The 16,248-nt window shown below is 33.1% G+C and overlaps 1 protein-coding gene across 2 annotated transcripts in view; it reads left to right on the forward strand.

Annotated features, from left to right (window-relative positions):
• The first annotated feature begins 1,425 nt into the window (after positions 1-1,425).
• Positions 1,426-16,248, forward strand: part of LOC132725666 (junctophilin-1-like) — a 47,808-nt gene continuing 32,985 nt past the window's right edge. The window contains exon 1 of one of the 2 annotated variants that reach the window (XM_060710852.1): positions 1,426-2,745. In XM_060710852.1, the coding sequence (XP_060566835.1) occupies positions 2,361-2,745 (385 nt within the window). In that variant the 5' untranslated portion in view covers positions 1,426-2,360. The remainder of the gene's footprint in view (positions 2,746-16,248) is intronic. The other variant, XM_060710846.1, reaches the window with a different exon arrangement.

Here is a 16,248-nt window from a genome sequence, read left to right on the forward strand (position 1 = left end):
AATCCCAGGACGCCGACTCGTTAACTATATAACATACCTTTAGAACTCTGTGATTATTACTTTTTTTTTGCTTTCATTAACAAGCATTGTCTCACTATACATTCTCAGCTGGGACAGAAAGATCACTCTGTAATATTTTTTTTCCATCCCAAATCGAATGAAATCGATTCTAATGACGAGTTTGATAACGGTGTTTAATTACGGAGATTAATTGATGCTGTACCGGATTAAGGATCTATGAATAAATATCAACGAATTACCTACGAATTACCTACGAATTACCGATACATGACCTAGGATGTCATATATGTTTAACCCCCATCGGACGTATGTTAATGATAAAACATTTGGTTAAAGGCCAAATTATGGAACTTAATTGCACTCTTGAGAAAACATTATGTATTGTTAAGAGAATTATGACGATGTTATAATATTACTTCTGGTTACAAAATCACCCATTTTCAAACTGAATCTGATCATCTTCATTTTATAAACATGTATATAACAGGCCATTATATGAAAGGCTCATAGCAGTACCCCGAGTCAGGTTCGAGCATACATGACTATGTGCTTGTTCAGATTACTTTTATCACCATACACGACAACCCTTGAACATGATAGGTTTTAATAAACATATTCATAGACACCTTTTTTAAACGAAATAAAAATATTTAACATTTACATTATGATAAATAAAAGATCATAATTTATTCAAAAAGCAAAAATCAACTAAATTTTTGACATCGCAATGAAGTGGAGTGTGACATGATCATTTTTTAAAATTAATTTTATAACATTAATTTTATAGTTTCAAACATTTTCTTTAAGTTTACATTAAGTGTTTCTCGTACAGTACAGTGTACTTACAATACGCACATTATGAGATTTTGGAAATAATTGATAAAAACTAAACTAATTTAACTGTTAAATGGTTTAAAATAATTTTAACATTTGAAATTAAAGCTTTTTTAAAACTGTAACATTGGCTTAAACTTAAATATTACGCATATATTTGTGTGCCTGGAATTAAATGTATCAATGAAAAACATCCAATGAGCCACCATTGTAGCGTACACTATGCAATTAAGATAAATATTTAAACACCGCTCCTTGTTAAATAATAACATTAACATCAGAAGCTTGAAAAATGAATCATTAGTATTCAAAGAATTTAAGGTAATAGTATTTTCAAGCCCTTTTTTCCAAGAAAATTAGGAAAAACTTGAAAGATACCTTGTTGATATTTGACGGAATGATTGTTGGTCAGAACAGCACTATTTGAATAAGTAATCAATTATTCATCTATACATACTGAACAAAAGTGTTATCTAGTGTAGAATCAATGCAAATGAAATCTAGAGCGACGTCTGATTAGAGCGATATTTTCCCATGTGCCTGAGCTGAATTTTCCGATCGACTCGCAGTAAACGCGTAGATATTGAACTATACTGAACATAACATTCGCGTGAATTGATGGAGATTTCAATATGAGAGAACCGGTGTAGTTGTTGTTTTTTTCTACTGAACGCGTTATCCGTCAATAAAGTGAGAGTTATAACTATGAGCTAATAACAAAAGGATTATAATGACCTAAGATATATCAGTACTACGTTCAGTGCTCATCACTTAATGTATTCTACTTTGATGTTTCAGCTGTATTATTCTCTGTAGAAGTGCTGGATACCCAATAGAAACCGCCAGCCTTATATGGAAGGCAGGCGCCTATGCAACTCAAGAACAGAGTGGCATAGACGCATGGCTGAGACTTTCGCATAATTTATTCGTTCTGAAGGGAACTTTTTCGTAGCGGTGTGTTGTCATTTTTCACGTGGAATATGTACTCTGTCGCCGAACCCTTCCAATGTATTGATTTAATAGGTTTACCCCTACCCAGGGGCCGTAAAATCCTTGGATAAAGGGCCGCTAGGTGGATATCGGCGCCGTGCGAGTGAGCAGTCTCGCTTACTGAGGAAATAAATTGGAAATGTAGTGTTTCGCTCAAATATACCTCAGTGAGATTTATTTATATATGAAAGTTAATGTTGTATGCCGCTCGTCGTCAGTTTTAAATGGATTACACCACTAAATTATGACAACAATATTTTTCGGAAGTAAAATATAACTCCGTGTTATACAAGGATACATTTATTTCAAAATATCGGAATATTTAACTGGATACTCATACACTTAGTTTTTCACGACGGATTATTAATTAAGTATTTTTACACTGTTTTTGTTTTGTTATTTCCATTTTTCCTCCTATAATCCTCACGTTCCGATGCGTTTTATTGGATTAAGAGTTAGGAAGGCCTGGGATTCGGGTTTGGTGTTTATTTTAGAGTGACCTTGACCTTGACCAGATGACGCAGGGCGGTGGTCGCTTCGATTTTGATGACGGAGGGACGTACTGTGGTGGATGGGAAGAGGGAAAGGCCCACGGGCATGGAGTATGCACGGGTCCGAAGGGTCAAGGGGAATACTCTGGGGCGTGGCAGTTTGGATTTGAAATCTCAGGCGTTTACACATGGCCTAGTGGCAACACTTATCGAGGTCAATGGTTTCAAGGAAAACGGCATGGGTTAGGAGTAGAGACTAAGGGTCGCTGGGTTTATAAAGGTGAATGGACACAGGGATTTAAGGGCCGTTATGGTGTGCGACAGAGTACTTCGTCAGGGGCACGGTATGAGGGCACCTGGACAACCGGCCTTCAGGACGGATACGGATGTGAAACCTACGCTGACGGAGGTATGTGTTTTTATATCTTATTATATACATGTTAGAAATGTGTTGTTCTTTTTATAATAATCTTTGCACATTCTAAAAACATTTTTCTCCATACCTTTTTTATTACAAACCCATTCTGTGTTATATGTTGTCGCATACTTTTATAATATTTCATATTGCTAAAAACTGTCAAAATTCAGTATCTCATTAACAAAATTTAGCTGTACATGTGTCAAAAGTGTTACATTACAATCCATTTGTCAACTCGCGATGCCTTTTAATATGTTAATGTAGCTACCGTTACCAGATATATCTAAATTATAATGTGGATAGCCTGGTATAAAGCTGGAAGTTATACGGACACCTACATCATGGACACGATATTTCTCTCTCCCTCTATCTTTCATATTGTATTTGGACACAATAAATGATGGCTGTTCTCTTTTGTATATAATGGCATAGCTGAGGAGATATTGATTCAATGCAGCAGACGACAAGTTTCTAGGTACACAAATCAATATTGTAGAATCCACGCGATAACTTCTAAGTGTTTTGGTGTTACAGACTTGTTGACAAGTTGCTTTAATGTCACGACAGGGGAAAAGTAAGGGAAGATCCACTGTTGATTTACATATTAGCTGACATATTGTTTAAATATTATATGTGAATTAATTGTATGACATTAAATGTAAGATATGCTATCTATTGTCTTACACAGAGTATACGATGACATGATTACATAACAATGTTACCTAAAGTAGATATTCTTTTTAAAAAAATACTTCCTATAGTTGAAGATCATAAACAATATTAACAATGATACAGTCTGAAGAGAATTATTGTAAAACGTGTATCGTGGTCACAGTTTATTTCAGTTTATTTTATACTATAAATGTAAATATAAGTATACTGTAAGCCCATCTGTTGCGAAAAAATCTAATATATAGCTATCCAGTGACGGATGGTAGAAAACAACTTCATTCATTAATCGAATCCGTGTGTGTGCTTTTTTAATATATATAAAGTACAATTAATGAAACATTTAACTTCGTCTGCTTTAATATGTACAGAATTGTTGGTATTCTTGGCAAAAAAACCCATCCATTTTTGTTCCAAAACGATTAAATGTCGATACATGTACATAAATTTGTTTTCCCGATTGAATACATATCTAAGCTCGGACCTTTCATTAATTAACATCACTGAAACATTTTGGTGCTAGATATCTTGTAGGGAGGGGATATATTTCCAAGTCTGGTCATCAGAGACAGGTTCGACATTTTTTTCTCAAAATTACTCAGTGAAACTAAAATATACTTAACTCTGGATGAAAATAAGCGATCTTTTACATACTAGAATTTCGTTTTCGTTTTAAAACGATAGAACAATTTATTATACATGTATATACATTTGTATGTAAGTTATTTTTTTTAATGGAAACCTTTTTAACGCTCATTGTAGCATAATTGGTTTTCAACTCAAATTCATTCGGACATTGTCTATTTTGTCACCTATCATTATATGTATGAGTGTGTTATATTTTTAGAAATCGTAAATGTATGGCTTTTTAACCATAAGTCATCTTCAATATATCGTCAATCTCTGGAAAAAACATCACACAAATGATCATTATCATGACATACTTTTACTTCTTTAATGCATGCAGTCATGAACTAAATGCTTTAATGCTTTAAAATGAACGTAATATAAATATATAAATACGATGTTATAAACAGCACATTAAACTTGTGCAGCTTCTCATTTCAACAAGAACAGAAACACGTGACAAATTTAGTTGCACTGTACCTGGGTTATGATTTATTGATAGAGAGGAAACGATCGATCGTTTGTATAATATAGATCGCTTAAGCTGATCAGTAAATTATCAATGCACAGCACGTGCGCTGTTTTTTTTGTAGTACACATGTACCGCGCATCTCTACTGTGGATCATCTGATTATTATCATACATGTTTTTGAATATCAAAACCGAAGATTTTTGGACTGAAACAAAATGTTTTAAGTCCAAGGTAACGAAAAATGGGCAAGATTTACCTGAAAAGTTTTCCTAGATATCCGGTTATTGTCAGTTTTTTCCATCATCAACTTCACATAAACGTGTCAGTCAAATTAACACGGAATGGAGCGGTTGCCTCTAGTGGTTCCAAGACTTCTGCCTCTCTGTCTAGGGGTCCTGGGTTCGAGTCCTACTCGGGCCATGGTCATATGACAAGACGTGACAAGACGTTGTGAGTTACAGGACGGGATTATAAAGTAGATAAAATAACTTTATGTATGAATGGTAACATGCTTTGTAATAACTTCAAGTATAAATTAACATATAATTAAGATTTTCAAATGAAAATAAAGGAACAGTATACTTCTCTTTAATGGCAAAAAATAGTTCACGAAATTCAAAAACAACTCAAACAATTAACGAATAAAATGAAATAATTCATTTCAATGTTAAATGTGTATACATGTGGATCAATTTGCTAAAGTCAATTTGATGATTTTTATATAGATTTACTACACCAAGTATTAACCATTGAGATAATTTTGCAGTGTATATTTTTATGTTAATATGGTTTTTTATTAAATACAATGTACTTCGAACCATGTTACACACCGATGAGCTAGGAATTTCAAGTAATTATTGCGAACTTGCTTTTGACATAACTTTCCCATATCTACACATATATGACAGAGAAACAAATAATTGACTTCAGACACATAAATCAAACATGTTATTAGTAAAGCAGGGAAACAACGCCGGAGAATGTGTTGTATATGATAAAACTTTTTGCCAGGGTGTACACCATAAAATCGACCAGTCATATGAATAATTGATGCCAATAACTGCAGAAAGAGGTCACCATGTACAATTATTGAGTTATCACTATTCTCTGAACATGATGTAAAATCACGAGCAGTAAATAACTTCAATTAATCACCTATGCTGACTTGATTAAACTATTTTCTAAAACAATATAAAGATAGTCCGGTACTGTCGACTTTTTAACTTTTGGCTGTTACTTTCTTCTCCCACGAAAGAAGCGGAAATTTATACTATGGCCACTAACATAGCTGGATATTGGAACGGGTATTATTTTGTAACTCTCGCAATTATTTTTAATTTTCTCATTTCATTTCATTTTATATCAAATTTATTTTGTTATAACGGAAGCATGCAGAGATAAATGTTAAAGGGTGTTGTCAGATACATAAGGACTGATTTATAGAGGTAATCAGACATACAAGGACTGATTAAGAGAGGTAACCAGACACATAAGGACTGATTTAGAGATGAACAAGACACTTAAAGACTGATTTGGAGAGGTAATCAGACATACAAGGGACTGATTAAGAGAGGTAACCAGACACATAAGGACTGATTTAGAGAGGAACAAGACACTTAAAGACTGATTTGGAGAGGTAATCAGACATACAAGGACTGATATAGAGAGGTAAAAAAGACACATAAGGACTGATTTAGAGAGGTAATCAGACACATAACGACTGATTTATAAAGATTGTCAGACACACAAGGACTGATTTAGAGAAGTTATGAGGCATAGAGGGATTGATTAAGAGAGGTTATCAGATACCTGGGGATTGATTTACAGAGGTTATCACACATACAAGGACTGACTTAGAGAGGTTACACATTGATTTGTTTAGAACGGTCAACATTCCTCAAACACATCGGGAATAATTTAAAAAGGTCATCAGACACAAAATGCGAGTATCATATTATTTGTTTAGACGAAAATGATTTTGCAAGTTGTAATGCAAAATATGCAGGTTTATATAAATATATATGTATATGTAAAAGAAATCAAATGACTCGTTTTTCAGACTGCATTTGCTTTTCCATGCCTTGTCTGAAATTAGCAGACCCGCCTTTTCTCAAAGGAATGATAATATCACGACAATAATAGTAATAAATGGTTTGACATTTCACGAAGTCGTTTTTTTACTTCTTTAAACTAGATGTTAAATATTGGATGACAAATAAAGCTTGTTGTGAAATAAATTTTACTCTCATCTTATTAAAAGTAATATTTCCCCCCAGATTATTGATACATAAAGATCATCATGCAGCAGACGAGATTTCATTATAAATTTCAAGCTTGAATCTTAGCAGTCTTGTTTTTTGTTTGTTTGTTGTTGTTTGTTTTGTTTGTTTTTTTAACTTTTTTATATTTTTGCTTTTGAAACCCGCATACATTCATCTATATGGTCCGTCTAACAGAACTGAAAAAAATGTAAAAAGCTGAACCTATGCGTTTTTTATGTTGATGTTTGTAGTTTTAAAACCCCAAACTCCATTGGAATTGCTTAGCTGTCAATTATTTATCCATACAGAACATCTAATTTAATGAGAAGAACAATGCAGTTGGCAAATTACGATTTTAATTCCCAAATGATTCCAAAATATTCGCATACAGTCTTCTCAGTGAAAAACATAGGCTTGGATATCGAATTAGTATTTGGGAACGAATGGTTTGACTATTGGTAAAATAGCATGAAAGTTGCGGGAGGTCTGGTGTTTTAAAGTTTTTGTATTAAGATCTCGTGTTGGCACTAACCCAGTCTATCTCAGCTAACATCTATATAACGGAAGATCTCTTAGACTGATATCTTTGAACATCAACATATACTATATAACACTAGATAATGGCTAACATGTGCAATCATGGCCAATTGTTATTACATGTTCATGATTTTACACAAGTCTATAATCTCTATATTATTTTCTCTCAGATTTATCATTCATGGAATAAGTCTATTATCATACAAACATGTACAGGAAGTTGTGGAATGATAACAAATAAGAAAATCGAGGTACAACTGAAAACATCTTGTATATTGCACGTTTTTTTTTTCCAAATATGAAAATAAAACTCCAGTTTAAAGATGACTAATGGAACAGGACATAGATTTTTGACCCCTTTTTCATTTGACCTTTGAATAAATGTAACAGATCTTTCACAAAAGTACATGCTCACATTCATAATAAAATTTTCTACTTGTGAATACTTGAAGATGTACAGTCTGCAGTCTGTAATGTTTTATAGATATGTATATGAAATGAACACTTAGTAATTGAGGTGTCGTTAATACCCCTCCCCCACTCCAATCCCCCACCCTCACAAAAACAACATACAAACAAACAAAAACCCACAACAACAACAATCGGAAATTAGATTCGCTAATTTTCAAATAATGTTAAATATATTTTATTCATTATATGCATATTTAGTTATTATATAGAGGTGGTTTTTTAACAGAGGTTAACCAGTCTGTACGTGTTTGATATTTTCTTATTAATAATAACATAATAGAGATTCATGAGGAAAGAGTGGTCGTGAAATTAGACAGTGGACTTTCGGAGGAGGTTTTGTTGTAGAAGTGGTCTTTATCATGTGAGCGGTATTAATGGAAAGGGTGATTGTATGAAAGTAATTGACCTTCGTAACAGTTCTCAATGTCATGGTTGAATCAAAGGAAACATCAATCACTGAGTTATGAGATGAGTAACAAATAAACGAAAACAGATGGCGGGGAATGGGAAAGTTATATTTTGACGTTCATGTCCAAACATCGTAAGTTGTTCCGGATGTCAGATACTGAAGGTGACTGTAGATAAGGACTAATATTACAAGGTTATAATTATTGCAACTAATGAACAAGAACCACAGTCCAACATTTTGTCGTCAAGTTATTATTGAAATTAAAATTTCAGAAGCTGATTTTTACCAAAAGAATTTTTGAACGAGTACTTGAGAAGTTTTCCATAGATTTACGGAATCATCTTATGCTCTTTCATCATATAAGAATATATTCGGTTTATATATAAAAGTATAATTATAAGATAAAATATTACAGAAAAGAACAGTCCTTTGAGTTCCTTGATTCCAGCACTTAAAGTGTTGATAATTGAGTACCACTCAAGCCTGTGCAAGGGGGCGTGGAGCATGTTGCACTTTTTCTTTATCCTTTATGTACAGACTCAATCAAACCGAGTCTGCAGTTTTCATGTTATTTTGTTATTAATGCTTCCGAGGGATCACCCTTTTTCCAGATTTTTATAAAGAATTACCATTCCTTTCTTTCGTTTTTTTCAGTTTTACCTCAGTAAATTGCTGGTAGAATTGTTTTCAATGTGTATTTATTATTTTTACATACATGTAATAGTTTTAATACGACTACAAAGGAACGAACGCTCTTGTAACATACAATACAGTTTTCTCGGTTCCCATTTCATCCATTTAATACTATTTGAAGAACCTAAAATATCTTCGAAAAAAAAATTTGGGGTGACCTCCACCTATATTGTTCAATTCTTGAATCCTCAAAACCTGATTTTTAGTTGTTTGAGAGCACAATTAATATAAATGATCAGTCTATTATGAAATAATTAAGAACAAGGCAGGTGCTGCAGTCATGTTTAAATATTTTGTTGTTTCCGTTCACCTCGACTTTATACACATGTTAACTCGTTCTTAGTGACCTTGAAGTTCAAGATATATATACGAGATTAAATTGGAACATTGGAACAGATGGTACCTTTTTTATAGCGAAATAAACCTGGAAGTATGCGATTTTTATATCTGAAAATCTCGTAAAAATAATGATGTCTGTGAATGCAACAGTAGTATCGCAGTGTTGTGTAAGCCGAGTTTTTAAGAAATTAATTCATACATTGAAGAGCATTTCAGACATTTCCCAATATAACTGTATTTCTTTTTTATGAAATGTGACTTTCCGAGGTTTCTTTCATAGATGCGTCATAAACAAATGACCGGAATTATGTAAAATTTAATGGAAAAACACGAATGTTCGAACTGCTGACGCAATCATATAATGTGCAGTGATATCATTTTAACGTGCATATCGTAAATTTCATATATCATATACACTAAACACACATTGGTGATTTCCGCCACATATAAACGCCAGCATAATTATAAACATTTACTTAGCAAATAAAGTATGTCACCTAAATGTCACTGTGTCAGAGATCGTCCATTTCACAGAATTCTACTTATTTAGAAAGTCAACATTAAACTCTGTAATTTGTCACATTAAATGAACAAGCAGGTTGTAGACGACAATTGAAAAGTTTGTTGATGCGCGTGATTAGTCAATGGCGACTAGAATGTTCATCGATCGTTATCATCCCAAAGTATCGTCTGCTGTTATGCATTATCTTTTTTTCTGCCAATGCAAGAACAACCGATCGATGGTTAATAATTACAAAATAAATACAAACGTATGTTGGCAGTCACAATTTATTGCACACTACTTGATGCCAGATAACAGTGCTGTTATTGATGGATTTTTATCGAGCTGTGGTCAATACATTAATGGTCAGTTTGCGCCCGTAAATATTTTCACCTTCTACAGTATAAGACAACAAAGGGCAAAAAGAATATATACTGTCGTTTGCATTTAAATGTCGTTTTATTTATTTCAAGTTTTATTTGAACAAAACTAGACTAAGTAATGAACATATCTGACATGAGTTGAGCAATTACAAGAAGATATATTGTTGATTAAATTGATTTTTTTTTGTAAAGGTCTTTGTCAATTTTGAAATACCAATGCGATACAAATTCATGATAGGATAAACGTTCATTGAAATATCGTAGAAAGAACGTTGTGCCTGGATGGCTAAGGTTGCTGACTTTCAACCACTTTCCTCAAATCTTTGGGTTCGAATCTCACAAGTGGCATTAAATTCTTTGTTGTGATAAACGTACATTCCTACAGAATATTTGTTGTTCTGCCTAGGTACCGTGCTATGCATAAAATAATGTACAGAGGGACTTTTATCAGTAAAGCCGGCACGCCGCCATATGAACATAAAAGCAGCGTCTGTGTGTCTTGTGGACGTACCCGTAAAGAACTTGCTTTTATGTCAAAAATTGATCCATTTCTTAAAAATATGTTGATTTAACTATCAAGATAAATTTGTTGTTTCATTTGGACATGGGATCAAGATTTGTTTATGTTTTATCTACCTATTCTAATTTATTCATGGGTGTAATTTAAGAGAGCAATGCGGCATTTAAACGAAGTTGAATTTCTGGTTTTTCAAGTTACGAGATTGAAATCTTCTGATATTTAAGAGTTATCGTTTAGTGTAAGATCACTTGTAAACTTGAGATTTTATATTTAAGATCATTATCACATATCATCTAGTGTTTTTTAGGGGGGGGGGGGAGAGAAATAAATATTAACATGTTAAGTTACCTTGTTATTTACTGTACAGAAAGAGTCTGGTTAGCCTGCACTGATAATCAGACTGGCTTTGATCTATACCGATGTTAAAAACTTTTCACTTTTGGTTCCAAACAGGATGAGGTTATATTACTGTCGAAATAAACGTACATCATAAGGCAGTCATTGCACGTGATTTTCGTGTTACGATACATCTTTCTATCATTCAGTTTCTTGTACAATATATTTCTCTCTATAATTCGAGATATAGCATGGATTGTGGCACTCGACATTCTGGACCAATGTTCACTCTGACATTCTATCAAGCTTGTGTTAATACAGATCGATACAAATGGCAGTAAAGTTGCACAATTTCATGTTTATTTATTACATCCTATAAACGTATTCTTCCTGATTACCTTCCTTTGATAAAACGTGCCAGATATTTCATAAAATGTAATGGGAAAGATATATTTATATACCGGTATAATTATGATTTAAAGAGGTATTTCATTGACAATTTTAAATTATTAAATTTTCCAAGACTAGGTCATACTGAAGATACAAGTTTACAATAATTGTATGTGCTTTAGTCTTAATATATTTCATGTAATATTTTGCTGTTGTGTGTACGTAATTTGCGTTTTCAAATACTTAATAATTATGATATTTATTAATTAAACTAAGATATATTGTATATTTTCGAGGAGCCGGCATGGTGAGGGAGCTCTTTTTAATGAGAATAGCTGTTTAGTGTGCGGATCGTCCTTTACTTTTCTACGGGGAATGATTATCACTCATAACTGCCACTTAACCGCCTGCTAGCTAGAACTACATTTACCAGAACATTGTTATACTTACGCAGATTTACCTGAAAATTCCTCATTACTGTACGAAAAATCGCCTATATTTGATATATTAGTAATCGTGATAAGTTGTTCTGGCTGTGGAATTGAAAGGAATGTTGTACATGAGCCTATGCGTGCTACTGTTTAGATTATATTGTGGCTCACCGCTGATGATATTGTTTATAATAAATACCACGAGTTCTTTTTTCTATGGCATCTTGATTCGTCATATGCAGTATTTCGCATTTCTGTTAATCCAGGGTTGTTCATGATGTTTTATATATACCGCAGATTTTATAATTGAAAGCATATGGGGCATTGTCATAGCTTGATTAAATTCACGGGAGTGGGAATATACACTAACGTTGTCCGAACCTCTATCGTCAGTTTGTATTACTCTTTCCTTTCTTCTCATCATTAGTTACCATTGAATTCTTTTCTGACTTCCTGTAAAATTAATCAGTAGCAAATAAAACCTGTATACTGTATAATTATATGCATGGTGTTTAAGTCTGGGTGAAAAGTTATTATAAACGAGTGTTTTGTTCTTTGGATTTACTTTGCAAACGTCTTGCCAGCACTGCATTTAGCTGAAACTTTAAATTACAGAAGAAATGCTCTGATGTATTTTGCTAGGAAACATGGCCGACTAAAACAAACATTAAACATTAATTGGGGATGTCACGTAATTTATTCTTGAAGAATAGTGGAATATTTCTTTGCGCGAGAATTTTCCCGCTTTCAGCCATTTATCTCCGATTTCTCCCGAATCCGGTAGTTAGCAATCACTAGAATAATTTAAATAAATGACAATACAAATCGTTCTCAACACGCTAGGAAAAATTATATCTCTTCATAACAAAAAATCGAAACAAGTGTAATATATATGACACGCGCGGCTCTGTTTAAAGACAGGAGATTGAACGCGATAATCACGTGCAGGTTTATCATCCTTGGTAGCTTTCTATCTATCAACAAATACAGAAAGTATCATGGGTTTTTTATTATGTTAATTTCAATGAGAACTTTCTTTTGCCAGAATTATTCTCAAATCTTTCTTGCATGTGTTTGGTTCAATGCAATTATTGAAACAATAATAAATAAATGAAAAAAATCCAAATAAAAATGACAATAAAGTATCATTCTGAAGATCAACTGATTATTGAAAATTCATTATTTAAGATTCATAATGAAATACCTTTTGTTCCATTTCTTAATTCTTTACCACCTATTATTAAAGGCCTAAAGACAAATGAGCTGCGTCACGACAAATCCAACATAATGCCAACTCTATTACAAGTAGAGAAACTAGTAGCGAACAGCATGGATCCTGATCAGACTGCGCGGATGCGCAGGCTGGTCTGGATCCATGCTGGTCGCAAACCCATTATGTTGGTTTTGTCATGACGCGGCTCAAATGATATAAAACACGCACTTCATGCTAACAAAAATGCCCGTTATTTAAAAGACTCCGTATACAAAACTTATGACTTTTGTACAAAGAGAGCAACTTTTATATTGACAATTATACTGAAAACAATTTGACTATTTCCCACAAAACACATTTTCTTTTTCAACTAAAAAAATCATCAGCCTGATATTATTATTAAAATTTAGCTTGAGCGAGGCCTTAAAATTATATTTGTTATACATGTATACATAAAATCGAAGACGTTAGTTAACCTTGTTGTTAATTGTAATCTGTGCATGACATTTTTGAAATGTTTAATCAATGAATTACCATCAATTAGGTACACGTATTCACAATAACCGTGGAAATTATTTGAATTATTGCTGGCAAAAAATAGCCACCTGGTAGACATACGTACGCTGAAATGATTGTAATTGTATATAGAAATTCTTTCACGAATTGATGATTACATTTCATTGATAGAAAACTGAAGAAAAACAACAATCATGGATCAAGATACAACACCTGACAACACTTTTATGGATAATTGGGTGAAAATTGATTCAAATTTGTTTTGCTTACGTAACACATGTGATCATAATTTAGTTATACCTTTACAACAAATCTTGCTGATATTCAATCAAGTTTTAAATTCCAATCTGATCACGTGATCAATGAATTAATTCACGAGCAAGTAATTGGAATCTGAGATGATTCAAAGAGCACTTGAAACAGTTTACAAGCCTCTACAAAATGTTCATTTATAAAGATATGAGGAAATGCATTAAAGTGAACCAAAAATATCTTTAAGCAGTTTGAAAATAGATATAATTGCTGTAAAATTGACTACATGTCAATGCAAACTTGGCTGTGTATGTAATTTTTGTTTGTTTATAACGAACGAATTGATCTCTTGTATGCAGAATGCTTATAATCATGTGTTGCCTTGTTTTAGTTGTTCTTGTCCGCTTAGTAACTATAAATGTAAACAAAATAGTAACAACATCAAGTAAGTGCCGAAGATATTTTAATAAACTAGGGCATGACTTTAAGAAAAGCATTCTATCCAACTTAATGAAGCTTGAAATGTTCATGTTGCGAATTTACCCAGAAACATCACTGAGAAAATACCCCAATCATATACATGTCTTATATAGATATACATGACAAATTTGACATTTGAAAGTGTTGATAATTGCTGTACAGTCACTTAAACATATTATAAGTACACTCAGTGAAGATATGTTATATCTCATTGTAGGTGAACACAGTATGAATTTGTACAGTGTGACATTTAAAACACTTATAATTCATAAAGGAAGGACAAAATTAAATTACCAGTAATACGGAATGCAGCTTCAGTACATTCTCTTAATTCTCTTATTCAAATTAGACACATTCTGAAAGATTTACCTTAATATCAAATGCGCTTCTGCAATATAAGTATTTCACTTAAAGATATACATTTTCTCATCCTAAAGGGATGCTTTCGATTCATAGTTACCGTCTTATAGTGCAACTCGGGGGGGGGGGGTATTGAAGTTGGGGGCGGAGGAAGATAAGATTTGCCCGCACACTTCTTTACCGTCTGTATGTGAGTTTGTCCTACCATCTGTTTGTCTGTCATTTGTCTCTTTGTCTGTCTGTTGTTGGCAAAACATTGTGACATTTTATGGTCACTTCAGTTTTTTTCGGCCATAACCTTTTGACACCATCTGCCTATTCTTTTGTATGTCTGTCTTTCTGTGTCTGGCTGTTATCAGTTCTAACTACTATTTAATGGAAATATCAACAATATATCAAAGCTTTTGGAACCTTTGCTCTCAATGAGCACATAACCTCTACTGTTATGAGGTAAATGAGTAGCATTGCTTTGAGTGTTTGATAAAAATCTTATCTAAGATGTTTAAACTTTTTCCGAGATCATAACGATGACAATCTGACCACGGGGGAGACGGCGTTAGATATGTCCCCTCTTGATTATTTCGCTTATTGACTGTACTTTTCGACGAAGTGCATGCTTTTCGCCGCATATAGCATCCAGAGAATAACTTTGGTGCACCATTCGTCTTTAATTAGGTTGTGCTTTTTCGAACCTCATGTTTTAAAAGCTTTATTTATTTATAAAATTATATTTTTTTGCATATAAAAGATAGTAACAGAAGCAAATAAGCATCTTTCTTTTAAGATTGAAAAAATGCAGTTTTAAGGGCAATTATAACTGGACTTACAGCATTTTAGAAGAAAAAAATAAGTGAAAGTAAGTTTTACTATTTTTTGCTGTAATGGTAACGTAAAATGAGCCGCGTCACGACAAAACCAACATAATGGGTTTGCGACAAGCATGGATCCAGACCATCCTGCGCATCCGCGCAATCTGATCAGGATCCATGCTGTTCGTTTACAAACCCTATAACAAGTAGAGAAACTGATAGCGAACAGCATGGATCGGATCCTGATCAGACTGCGCGGATGCGCAGGCTGGTCTGGATCCATATTGGTCGCAAACCCATTATGTTGGTTTTGTCATGGCGCGGCTCAAATATATTAATAGCCAGTTTGTTAAAATCATATTTTTACAGACGAAATGTGATTGATATAGGCGTTACCTACATAACTTGCTTTTATTACCCTGCATTGAAAGATATAAAATTTATCTTGCTGCTATAAATAATTTAACAAACATTCACTACAAATCCTTTCATAACTTCCCATGTAACTTTACTTTTTCAAGCAGCAGCTTTAATCCTTTTAAATATTTTGTTCAAAGGTACATTTTTTCACATGTAAACCATATATCGAGAAATTGGAATGTTCGTCTGCTTTCCTCAAACTAGGAGATAATGAAAAGATAATTTTAGATCTTAGGAAGTTATCTTTTATAAATGATATCTAAATGATATCTTGTAATTCTGAAATCTTTAGGGATAACAAAGTCAAATACCCGCGGCACATCATTTAATAACTACAGCATATTTCTTACTCATTTGATCCAATCTCCTTTACTTCAAATGCTCACCTTGATAAAAATACAAGG

This window comes from Ruditapes philippinarum, unplaced genomic scaffold (assembly GCF_026571515.1).
Source record: "Ruditapes philippinarum isolate M1 unplaced genomic scaffold, ASM2657151v2 ctg912_1_1_1_1, whole genome shotgun sequence".
Classification (NCBI taxonomy): domain Eukaryota; kingdom Metazoa; phylum Mollusca; class Bivalvia; order Venerida; family Veneridae; genus Ruditapes; species Ruditapes philippinarum.